The sequence below is a fragment of the Cucurbita maxima genome, unplaced genomic scaffold (assembly GCF_002738345.1).
Source record: "Cucurbita maxima cultivar Rimu unplaced genomic scaffold, Cmax_1.0 Cma_Scf00005, whole genome shotgun sequence".
NCBI classification, from domain to species: domain Eukaryota; kingdom Viridiplantae; phylum Streptophyta; class Magnoliopsida; order Cucurbitales; family Cucurbitaceae; genus Cucurbita; species Cucurbita maxima.
This window is the reverse complement of record NW_019272021.1, coordinates 1422262-1434738: the sequence shown is the minus strand read 5'-3', so window position 1 is coordinate 1434738 and position 12477 is coordinate 1422262. Positions and strand designations below refer to the sequence as shown.

Below are 12477 nucleotides of genomic sequence, written 5' to 3'. Positions count from 1 at the left end.
TAATCCCCACGCTCCGCCGCCTCCACCTTCCACGCGCCACCACCTCCATTTCTTTTTCCTTTTTTTTTTTCTTTTGTCCTCTTACTTTCCAACTCCCTTGGCTCCACTGTTCCTCTTTTTTTGGATTAGTGGAGAGCGAATTCCAACTCCTCTCTCTCTCTCTCTCTCTCTCTCTCTTTCTATGATTCTTTTGAGCCAAAGCTTAAGATCTGAGTTAGGTTTTAGCTTTTGGATCGGAATTTTGAGGGAGTAGGGCTGTTGGGGGCCTTTATGATTCCGAGGCCTCTGATGAGAAGAAAAGCAAAATGGGGGGAGTCACTTCTTCTATTGCCGCTAAATTCGCTTTCTTCCCGCCCAATCCGCCCTCTTACACTGTAATCGCCGACGAATTCCGTGATGGCCGCTTATACATTCCCGAGATTCCCAGACGTGACGATGTTGATGTTCTTCGTCTCCGAACTCGTCGAGGGAATAATATTGTGGCTGTTCATGTTAAACACCCTAAACCCTCTGCCACTCTGCTTTATTCCCATGGGAATGCTGCTGATTTGGGCCAGATGTTCGAGCTTTTTGTCGAATTGAGCGCTCGGCTTCGTGTTAATCTTATGGGGTAATTTTTCCTGTTCTTGTTCTTTTTATGGTTGTTTGTTGAAACTAGCTGCAGCCAAGGCATTTCCCCCTTGTTTAATTCTGTTTGTTCTACAAATCTCTTGAAGCATTATTAAAGCTGCATCTACTTGCTGAATTTGTTCATGATCCTTTACTTTGTATCTAATGCAGGTATGATTATTCTGGCTATGGACAATCAACTGGAAAGGTAGGATGTCTTTGTCCTTGTCTTTCTACTTTGTAAATTTGTGAGTATTGCCTGTCTAAATGTTCAATTATTTTGGATGTTTCTTCCCAAAAATGTAGCTGGAAAAGAATTGATGGCATCATATAGTTGTGTTTCAAAATTATGGATATGGATTATTCAAGTTTTGGTGCCGGCTTAAATTGGGGTATATGCATTTTTGTGCTTTGAGGACATACTAGCCTACTACTCAAAATCTGAAATGATCAAGAGGACGTTGTTTCTCTTTGAAGTCCAGATATTTTAGTATCATTCATATTTTTTTATTCTTTTCGTTCACTCGGTTTCATTAGTACGTACGTTAGGGGCATGAGTTTTCAAAATGTGCACCCCGTGGTTAGAGAAATAGGATTAGGCCTCTTAGCTAACAATTTTTTTTTTTTGAGTTTAACAATTTCGAGGGTCGAACCATCGATCTTTAGGATGTTAATTCTATTTATCTACTGAGTTATGCTCAAATTGACTCTTAACAAATCTTTAAACTCTAAAGGGAAAGTTACCCGATTTATTATTAGTTGACATGACAAGCTAACTTGTTACAAAACTAACAGACTGCAAAATAACACACACTTTCCATCCAGATGAATACAAACAATAAGAGAGAGAAAATCAAAGGATGAAAGGATGAATATTGGCTAGAGGTTTATATTGATGACTTCAAATATGTACATACCCAGATATAGGGATATAACTATCTACAGTATATAACTACCTATCATATATCCCTTTACCCCTTTTAGTATACATAGTTATTTATTGTTTAGACTATTTACTATATATGTCATTTGCACTATATAGCTTTACTAGATATAACCATTGAGTAAACTATTAATAAGCAATAAACTCCAAACCCTAATAATTCTCACACTTGGAGACTGGTGCAATCAACCCAGAATTTCATTCTCAAACAATCATCAATATCTTCACTACACCATACCAATTAAGACTTTGCACAACCTCAGTTTTCCAACATCAACACATCTGGTCAATATGTCTGTTGGATTCTTTGCACCTTCTATCTTCTCTGAACACGTATCACCTTCTTTCACTAACCTGCGAGTGAAATGATATCGTCTTCTAATGTGTTTTGTTTTTGAATGATAGATTAAGTTTTTCACCAATGGTATGACACTCTGACTAACTGTATAAAAAATCTTCTCACGTGCTTCTTGCCTAATTCTTAGATAGTCTGTTATCCATATCATCTCCTTCTTAGTTTCAACTATTGCTACGTACTTAGCCTCTGTAGATGAAAGAGAAACACAATTATGAAGCTTAGACATCCAACTCATCTCATCATCTATGACTTGCTCCCACTTGGTTATATCCTCCAATTGTAGGGTCTCATCAAAGGACTCTGGTTCCCCTTCATCAGTCAGCATCAGATAGTGTAATGAAGGTGAATACTTATTTGGTACTCTGATGGTTTTGGATGATCTTCTTACTCAGGTGTCACTTGCTGCACCTTTGGTTCCTTAGCAACAGTCTCAGAAGTTTCTTGAGTATCTGCTACAACATCACTAGATGAATTTTTCCGCAACTCAACATCAACTTCCACTTGCTTCGTTGTCCTAGAACCTTTCTTCTTTTGTCCTCGTACAAGACATTTTCATCAAAAGTCACGGCACAATGTCTCAAGACTTTTTTGTTCTTGTCATCCTAAAACCTGTACCCGAACATGTTAGAACCATTGTTTATGAAGTAGAAATTCACAGTCTCAACATCAAACTTGTGTCTCTTTTCTGGATCAATATGAACATTTGTCGTGCATCCAAAAGTTTCCAAGTGAGAGTACTTGAGTTCTTTTCCTGTCCAGACCTTTTCTGCCAACTTGAACTCCAAGAGTACTGATGGCTGTCTATTGATCAAGTAGACCGATGTATTTATAACATCTACCTAAAATGTCTTTGACAATTCAGAATGAATACTCGTACTCTTTGCCTGCTCAATGTTTTGTTTGCCTTGCCTTACTGGAAATTAATGATTTGAATTCTGCCTTGTCATACTCTCCCCTATTGTCAGATCTCAGACATTTGATCTTCAAACCAATCTGATTTTCAAATTCAGCTTTCCACTTCTTGAAGGTGGCAAACACATCTGACTTGTGTTCAGGATATAAATTCATACCTTACTGCTGAAATCATCGATGAAGGTGACGTAGAACTTTGATCCATCAAGTGATAGAACTGGAGATGGTCCCCATCGTCTGCATGGACTATTCCCAACTGCACTTTCTTCAATTCTCTGACAGCTTTTGTGAAGATAACTTGTTTATGTTAGTCCACAACGCAGCTCTCACAAAGACCCATATCAACAGATTTCAAGCCTTCTAAGACTCCTTTCGCAGTGAGCATCTTCATTCCTTTGACGCTCATATGTTCAAGTCTATTATGCCATAGACTTGAATTGGAAGCGCTCTCCGCAATAGCAGTCATGTTTATACACCCTGTAGTGGTGTATAAGGTTTTAGATTTTGTGTCACGTGCTATCACCATAGCACCCTCCACAATCTTCCACGAACTCTTCCCAAATTCAACTGTGTAACTTGTGCTATCCAATTGACCAATAAAGATCCGTTTTTTTTAAGACTAGGAATATATATGACATTCTTTAATGTCCACTGATTTCCTGTGGGAGTTTTTATGCCGACATCTCCCTTTCTTTCCTTCAATCTCCAAGATTTTGTTGTTGGCAAGATATGCCCTCTCAAAATTTTTCAGATTTGAAATTGTGAAACAATTTCTTAGTTGGAGACCAATGAAAAGATGCACATGAATCCAAAGTTTAAGATTCAATCGAACTACCCACATTGAGGATAAAAGCATCCTCAATGTCTTCCGCTCAATTTATAGAATCATCATTTTCCAATTTGTGATTCTGCTTCCTAGTCTTGTACAATCTACCCGAAAGTGAAATTTTTCTCCATTATTCTAACACATTAGATTTGGTCTGTTTTGAAAAATTTACCCGGTTCTTTGATTTCGATTGGCTTTTATTTGGGTCCTTCAATTTACTTCTTCCACTTTGGTCAACACTGAGAGCACTGCCAAATGAATCCCCAATTTCTCATCTGTGAATACTTTTGCTGAGAACTGCATCTTGGATTTCATCGAACCTCAGTTTCTCAGATTCTCGAGAACTGCTGATTGCAACAACAATAGTATCCCAAGACTCAGGTAAAGATGACATCATAATCAATGTTTTAATTTCATCTTCAAAATTAATTTTTACCGAACTCAGTTGATTTATGAATTCATTTATACGATCCGCAACAAATCCACCTCCAAACATTTGTAAATTGAACAATCTATGCATCAAATACACCTTGTTCATAGATGAATTTTCATACATATTCGTCAGGGCCTTCAACAGATTTGATGTTGTCTTCTCCTTTATGATGTTGAACTCCACTATTTTGGATAGTGTCAATCAAATCAACCTTAGGGTCCGCCGATCCTTGAGCTTCCACTGCTCCGTGATCATGGTATCTAGGTTCACCCATGTTAGAGGTTCGTGAAGATATTTCTGGTATAGATAATCTTCAACAGCATCTTCGAGAAACTGAATTGGATCCATTAAACTTCTCAATTCCAATCTTTGAGCTTTCCATCTTCGTAGATCGCGGTGAATCTCACTTAGCTCTAATACCAGTTGTTAGGATCGCACGATAACACACTTTCGATCTAGATGAATACAAAAAATAAGAGAGAGAAAACGCAGGAAGGAATTGATGACTTCAAGTATGTAGAGAATCCAAAGAATACATAAAGTACATTTTCAAATCACTGCCTATGAATTATATATATGGTTAAATTTACCATATATAGCTTTACCAAATATAGCTTTTTACCCTACATAATTGTTTACTTTATATACCATTTACTTTATATGTCATTTACCCATAGGGTAAGCTATATAGCAATCTCCCTAACCTGACACTAGCAACCAAAGTTCTCTCTCCTCCTTTTCCCTTTTTCTCACTCCATGGTTGCCGGCTTCCCCTCTCTTCAGATTTCCATCGCATGTGCCTCCCCTTCCCCTCCCTCTCCTGTCAACAACCCTCCCTTTGTAATAGAAAGCAAACTCCACAAAGGAAGGAATGTAACAATCGTTGGGAAGAGATCTCAATAGCCTCCTTATCTAGATTCTTAACGAACATTCATTTACTTATGGTAAGAAAGTTCTTTGGATGTACTTTATTATTATTATTATTATTATTTTTTTGGTGGGCGACTTGGAAGGAACATAACAATTGTCTCTTTAATGAAAAGGAAAGTTCTGAAGATAGTTATTTTGAACAAAATTATCTTCCCTATGTTGTCTTGTGTAAATGCGTATCCTTTTATAGCTTTTATAGTCTCTCTACTCTTTTGACTAATTGGAGATCTCTTTTGTAACTTCTTTGGTTTGAGCTATGTCCTTTTTTAAATTTCATACATCTATGAAGTTTGTTTCTCATAAAAAAAAAAAAAAAAAATTAAGGAAAATGAGACAGAAGGAAATGAGGCGTCATCGAAGTCCCAAGAAGAAGTTACATAAAAGTTCCCTAGTTGCTAAATATAATAGAAGTAAACTAATTTCAGACCACTGTTCATCTAATGGGATGAATAGCCTAGGAGGTTCTTAAACGGCCTCATAATTAATGAATGATATTGCAACAGAATTTTAGTTTGTCTAAATAAAATTTTGCTTATGAACTTATAAGCATATCAACTTTAGTTGTAGATATTTTTATATTGTTAGTCGAATAAGAATGTTCGCTATATCGTCAATGTTTGAAATTTATTTTGCTTTGAAATTTATTTAGCTTTGTGAGTTTATATATGCTCTTGTTCTTACCGGTGCAAACCCAGACAATTAGTTTCTTACCTACCTGTTTCCCAAATTATACATTGCTCTGATGTGAAAACATTTTGATCATAAAATGCAATATTTGTAGCATTGCATCTTAATGATGCTTCTTGTCAGTTATACTATGATATTCAGCCATGTTTACTGTGCAGAGTTGGAAGGAGGGTTGTCTGGAAATAATATAAATTCTAACTTAAAACATCAAATTACTTCCTGAACCAGCAATGTTCAGCTGTTGGTTGATTGGAATAGTTAAGAGGTCCAATACAGGATCTGCATATTTCAGATTTAAAAAAGAAAAAAGAAAAAAATGAACAAACTTAAATTTTAAAGCATTATACCTATGTAATATGACTTTGCTTTAGCTTTGATTATTTTATGGGATTGTCATAACTTATCTATTGTTTACTTAGTGGCTATGCTTATTTATAGCTGGATTATCATGTTAAGTTATGGAGGCTACTATTTATAGATTAATAATAACTTACACCGTTGTATACATAGTAGAACTATATATGTATATATATGACATATAAAGTAGAACTATATAGGTATATATATGACGTATAAAGTACATGGTCTCAACCATGCTAAAAAGCTATATTTGGTTAAGTTATATATATAGGTTATATATAGTAAATAGGTTAAGCATAGTTATATATAGTAAATAGCTATATTGGTAAATAGCCTTATATATATATATAGTCCATGGCTATATCTATCAATAAAGCTATATATTGTAAATGACTATATCTATCAATAAAACTATATAAGGTAGATAGTTATATAGTAAATGGCTATATCTATCAATAAAACTATATAAGGTAGATAGTTATATATATATATATATATATAAATATATAGTAAATATAACCATGGCTATATCTATCAATAAAACTATATATATATGGTAGATAGTTATATACATAGTAAATGACTGTATCCTATATATGGTAGATAGTTATATACATAGTAAATGACTGTATCCTATATATGGTAGATAGTTATATACATAGTAAATGACTATATCCTACATATGGGAGATAGTTATATACATAGTAAATGACTATATCCTACATATGGTAGATAGTTATATACATAGTAAATGACTATATCCTACATATGGGAGATAGTTATATACATAGTAAATGACTATATCCTATATATGGTAGATAGTTATATATACTAAACGATTATATCTATCAATAAAACTATATATGGTAGATAGTTTTATATGGTAGTTAGTTATATATATATATATATAGTCAATGCTTTGAAAATGTTGAAAATGTTGAAAATGTTTATGTATTCTCTATTACCGTACATACTGAAGTCATATAAGCTAATATTTCTCTTTGCATTTTTTCTTTGGGTTGCATTTTCTCTCTATTCTTCTTTGTTTTCATCTACATCGAGTGTGTGTTGTTGTATGGTCCTAACATATCAATGTCATTTTGATGACGGCTGAGTTTTCCCCCTCATAACATTTTATTCTATTTTCTTTTTGGAACAGCCAACTGAATGTAACACATATGCAGACATTGATGCGGCATATAAATGCCTCAAGGAGAATTATGGGGTAAACGATGAACAACTAATATTATATGGTCAATCTGTTGGTAGCGGCCCTACTCTTGATCTTGCGTCACGATTATCAAACTTGAGAGGTGTAGTTTTACATAGTCCAATCTTATCTGGACTGAGGGTATTGTACCCTGCCAAACGGACTTATTGGTTCGATATCTACAAGGTACGTTTTGCTACTTTGTTATCACTTGTTTAATTTAGAAGATACCGTCTTACTGTTCTGTTTCCTTGTTCAGAACATCGACAAAATTGGTTTGGTGAACTGTCCAGTTTTAATCATACATGTAAGAATATCTCCCTCTCTCTCTTTCATATACAGCCCATATTCTTGATTGTGCAATGATGTTTTTTCTCTTAACACATAATTTGTTAACTATCCAATCCGTTCGTCCCTTCAGATCGATTGCATGGTCTCTCTGACTTAATGGTTTCAAATAATAGGCAGAACAAATAGACTAGAGGTATACATCCAATCCAACAACCCAACCACCCGAACTAACCCAACCTAGATTCTCAAGAAGTGTCGGTATTTAGTTGTCTTTAGTTTTATGACAATGTTGAGCTATGTTAAAATGTTACAATTTTCCTTTATTGTTGTTGATGAATTTGTTTTTTTTTTCTTAATGATTATAGATTGATTTGTGTTTGTTTGTGAATTGTTAATATCTTTTATCTAACTAATAATTATGAATTATGGATAAATAAAACTTTTAAAAAAAATTAACAACCCGACAACCCAACCTGAACTTTTGGGTTGGGTTAAAAAAATCCCTCAACCCAACCCAACCCGGACCATGTACACCCCTAGAATAGACTACTGACCGAATGTGTTTGATTTGCAGGGGACAGCTGATGAAGTTGTTGATTGGTCCCATGGAAAGCAGCTGTGGGAGCTTAGCAAGCAAAAGTATGAACCACTGTGGATAAATGGAGGTGGGCATTGCAATCTTGAGCTATACCCTGAGTTCATTAAACATTTAAAGAAATTTGTACAGTCACTTGGGAAATCAAAAGCATCAACAAATGGATCTGAGAAAGCTAAAGTAGAAACAGACAACCAGAACAAACCATCTGAAACTGGGTCTTCAGATACGTTCAAAATGGTTGCAGATGTTCCTGAAGTTTCCCGAAATAGTTTAGATAGTCGTCTTGAGAAGTCGAAAAAAGCAAACAAACCTGAGAAATCTCGTATGAGCACTGATCGGGTCGATAGGTTTACAAAAAGAAAAGGCTTAGTATGGTAATCGATTATATCAGTTCATCACGAAATAAGCCCTGCACTAATCTTAACTGTGACCCCTTCTATAATTGTTTGTGATTCCTTCTTGAACTTTTCATTTATATCCCTTTTGTACAAACAGCAACAAGTTTTTGCAGATGAATTATTGGTTAGATGAATTTCCTTCTACACCCTCCCATTCAATTCCCTAACTTTAAGCATTTCATTTGGTGGTTGGATGTTTTGGGAGGTAGGGTCAGTGGCTTTTTCGATGTCAGAATTGCATGCACCACTCGTTATGTTGTAGTCAAAATGAGTGAATACTTTATATTTTTGAAAGATGGGAGGTGTTGACTGTTTTGGACAATGTGTATTGCCTTGAAAAGATGAAAAAAGAAAGCAAGTTGTCATTGTCTCTGTAATATTAGTTGCTTTTCATAATGCTTCATATTCCTTCTTGCAGTGGAAAGCTGGTAGAAAGTGTTCAAATGATAATTAGTCTAAGCTTTTATGAGTTGCAGAAAGTTGTAGCTAATCATAGTTTTGAGGCCCTCATCTCATTTTGTTTAATATATTGAGTTTTCTCAAGGGATAAAATGCCCTTTATGGTTTCGTTATGTGCTTTGGAAAGAGAGGAAAAAGGGGAAAACTTCCTTTCTTTTGTCTTTGAACACTTGAAAAGCAGTAAAATATTACACTGCTTTTGCTTTTCACTTATTTATGATTTAATCTTCTAATTTAAAAGTTTAGCAATTTAACCTCTAATGTAGAACTGGGGCAGGGCGGGGCGAGGGTCGAGTTTCAGCCCTTTCCTTGCATCATGCATATGATCTATCTTTCGTTAGGCATATTTGAGAAGGAAACCAAGCATTTTTTATAAAGGTATAAAAACTTCTCCCTAATAGACGTGTTTGAGAAGTAAATAAAACATTTCTTGTAAGGGTCTGAAAACCTCTCTCTAGTAGACGCATTCGAGAGGGAAATAAATTTTCTCCCTAATAGACACGTTTAAGAAGGAAACAAAGTATTTCTTATAAGGGTGTGAAAGTCTCTCCTTAGTAGACGAACTTTAAAATCGTGAGTTTGACAACAATACTTAACGGAACAAAGCGGACAATATCTAGCTTGAGCGGTTCCATTCCACGATTAGGGGAAGTCATGAATTCCATTCCCCAAACATAGTCATTTCCTATTTTTTCAAACCAAAGTTTTCATTTAAATATGATACACAAAGATGCAACTAATGCCTACCAATAGCAGCAGCAGCAGCACATAATCCCTGTGGATTCCAACTCTGATATTGAATGCTTTATTTGATGGTATGAATGGCTTCACCAATTGCCTCTGGAATGCCAATTTATTCTGCAACATACCACAACACCTGCCCTCATCAATAACCAACTTGATTTACATTAAACTCAAAGAATCACCAAAAGCTATAGCGAGTTAGCAGTTGATGTCGAAGCAACCAATCACGACCCCCTGGCTTCTGTATCAATCGGGTCAAGAAGCGTACCGAACATCCAATCCATCCATATGGAGTAATGCCCATAATTGTAGCGGTATCTCGTATGATGAATCGTGTGGTAACCAGCACCCATAACTGGCCATATTTGAGCGTGGATACAATCGTGAATGTTCGTCGTCCATACCACCTCGAAGAATAGTAGCACAATATGTGTTCTAAAATGAGTTGGAATGAGAAATAGAGCAAACAAATGAGGTATTGCTTGCAATATCCCATCAACAGGGTGAAATGCCAAACCTGCCCATTCAAAAACACCATTCATCAGAACATCTTCTAATAAAAAACAGCTATAGAACTTCTTTAGTCTTTAGTAGATCCCTGAAGTTTCTATCAAAACGAAGAACAGCTTACGAACTACATGTTTTCATCGTAAACATCGATGACAAAATAATACACAAAAGCACGCTAAAAGTCGAGTTCATGCGACAAGGTAAGTCCTAAGGTGTTCATGCTATGCCAATGTATTTCTCAAATTAGCTTGGATCAGATAAAAGTGTTCTAGCACCCTGTTTTAACACCAGGGTTCGTAATAGTTTCGTTGAGATTGGTTCGCTCGTATTCTGGTATCTCATACAAAGTTGAACACATCTTACGAAATCGAACAAGAAACACATATTATGGCATGCAATCTATTTGACATGAATATGCAAAAATTGAGAGAAGTAGATTAAGAACTTACCAGCAAAGGGAGAGAGAGTAATTTTCTTATTGTAAATATGATGTTTAGCATGGAGATACTTATAAAGAGGCTTTATATCATGCAGCGCCCTATGCATCCAATAAATACAAAACTCTACAAAGGCAAGATAAGTAACTATATGGAAGGCATAGGCACGCCATCCGACATCGAGTACCCTCGGATAGCATTTCGTCCAATCATGTTCAACCACGTATTCAGCAAACGTCGGAAGGATGCAGTAAAATGGCATGGCCTTGATCGTTACAAACATTTGAAAGAGCATCAATTTATTAGATGGAATAGAATCTGCAAGAAAACAACCATTCAGCCATACACATTCATAACATATAACATCGGTTCGTCACGAACGATATCGTAACTCGAAAAATGAGTTACTTGGATTCTTACATACTCTATGAATAACAAGTTCAATGCTCAACATAGCCACCTACCAACACATCCCCCACTAGTTTCTTGCAATTAGTCACAACCAAAACAATATCTAAATCACAAACATCATATTTTCCATTTGAACAACAAATAAAATATCCTTAGTTTAACCGAGAAGAAGCTCCAAACATAATATATCATCCATTAGCTCTAAATTATTATGGATATATGTTGTTTTTTACAGTTCTTTTTATAACAATTCAGCTAACAAACACAGAAAGAAGAATCATCAGCTTGCACAAATCAAAACAACCCTTTTGGGAAATCTATCTGACAAGAACATGTAGATGATCCAAAAACAATGTGGACTAGTAATCATTTACAATCTAAACCAAAATGAATCAAATATAGCATGCAGTTCAAGATTATAGCTCCAAGAATCTGGAAGTAATGAGTGAAATTAGTAAAAAGAAACACAAATCCAGATTGTAAAAGGGAGTGAACAAAGAAGTAAGTGAATTAATAGAACCCAAATGAGCAAAATTAGAACTGGTTGATGGAGCAGTTGAGAAATAGACACAAAAGGGGTTAAAAAAACACACAAAAAGGAGCAAAAAGAAAAAGGCAAAGACCTTTAGGAACATAGACATTGCGTTTCCAGTAATAGATGTAGAAGCACCAAAGAAAGCCAGAGAAGAAGTAAATTAATAATCCACCAATGCAGTTTCTAAGCCATGTTTGAACAATATGAGGAAATGGGTCTAAAGTAAAGGCAGGAAAAATGGTTCCCAAAACAATGCGGTTGTAGAAACTAGTCTCCGCCACAAAGAGCTCCAGATACGGCTGTCCGCCGCCCATGGCCGCCGTAATTAGCCACCGGAAAACAGAGAAAAAGCAGTCAAATCAAAAGCAGAGGAAGTTGAAAGAGAAAAAATAGAGAGAGTCTGAGTTGGAATGGAAAAGGGTCGAGAGAATTTATAGCCCAAAAAGGTCCCCTGCTATTGCAGTGATGGGAAATATCACTTTCTCAACACACTGCCTATGGGTAGGACCGGACCCGACCCGACCAAACCAAACCAAACAACCCGACCCTCCATTTCAGATTGGATGTCAATTGTCCCTTCAAAATGGTAATTTGAGGGCTTCCTTTTCTGGGGCTCGAGTTTTTGGAGTGGCGCCACACTCTGTGGGCACTGCCAGCCATGGCCTAAGGTATTTGCAATTACTACACCAAATGGGGTTCTTAAACTGGAAATTATACATTTTTTGAGTGTTGGTTTTTGTTCTTATCTCAGAGAACGAACAAAAAAAAGGTTGATTTTGTTTTTTTGTTTGTTTGTTTGAATGGATAGATTTGTTTTGGGGGAGTT

General features: G+C 35.7%; 2 protein-coding genes across 3 annotated transcripts; one reads left to right on the top strand and one right to left on the bottom strand.

The window, feature by feature from the left end:
• Positions 1 to 8714, top strand: LOC111479968 (protein ABHD17B-like). The gene is made up of 5 exons (XM_023124902.1): positions 1 to 610; positions 781 to 817; positions 7218 to 7454; positions 7528 to 7575; positions 8134 to 8714. Exons 1-5 carry the CDS (start codon positions 306 to 308, stop codon positions 8533 to 8535), a joined length of 1029 nt encoding a protein of 342 aa, XP_022980670.1. The 5' UTR covers positions 1 to 305; the 3' UTR covers positions 8536 to 8714.
• Positions 8715 to 9659: 945 nt separating this feature from the next.
• LOC111479986 (delta(7)-sterol-C5(6)-desaturase-like) lies at positions 9660 to 12070 on the bottom strand. 2 transcript variants are annotated; one of them, XM_023124922.1, is made up of 3 exons: positions 11740 to 12070; positions 10718 to 11023; positions 9660 to 10275 (listed from the first exon to the last, which is right to left on the bottom strand). In XM_023124922.1, the coding sequence occupies exons 1-3, from the start codon at positions 11963 to 11965 to the stop codon at positions 9983 to 9985; spliced, it is 825 nt and encodes a 274-aa protein (XP_022980690.1). In that variant the 5' UTR covers positions 11966 to 12070; the 3' UTR covers positions 9660 to 9982. The 2 variants fall into 2 exon arrangements, with proteins under 2 accessions (XP_022980690.1, XP_022980691.1); XM_023124923.1 differs by having other exon boundaries at positions 11130 to 11828.
• Between the last annotated feature and the right edge of the window lie 407 nt (positions 12071 to 12477).

Excerpts from the sequence above, each read along its gene's own strand:
- LOC111479968 (XM_023124902.1), top strand. The coding sequence starts at position 306 with ATGGGGGGAGTCACTTCTTCTATTGCCGCTAAATTCGCTTTCTTCCCG. Across the intron at positions 818-7,217 it reads ATGGACAATCAACTGGAAAG|CCAACTGAATGTAACACATA; the intron begins GTAGGATGTCTT and ends TTTTTGGAACAG. Across the intron at positions 7,576-8,133 it reads GTCCAGTTTTAATCATACAT|GGGACAGCTGATGAAGTTGT; the intron begins GTAAGAATATCT and ends TTTGATTTGCAG.
- LOC111479986 (XM_023124922.1), bottom strand. The coding sequence starts at position 11,965 with ATGGGCGGCGGACAGCCGTATCTGGAGCTCTTTGTGGCGGAGACTAGT. Across the intron at positions 11,024-11,739 it reads CAATGTCTATGTTCCTAAAG|ATTCTATTCCATCTAATAAA; the intron begins GTCTTTGCCTTT and ends GTTTTCTTGCAG. Across the intron at positions 10,276-10,717 it reads TACTCTCTCTCCCTTTGCTG|GTTTGGCATTTCACCCTGTT; the intron begins GTAAGTTCTTAA and ends TTGAATGGGCAG.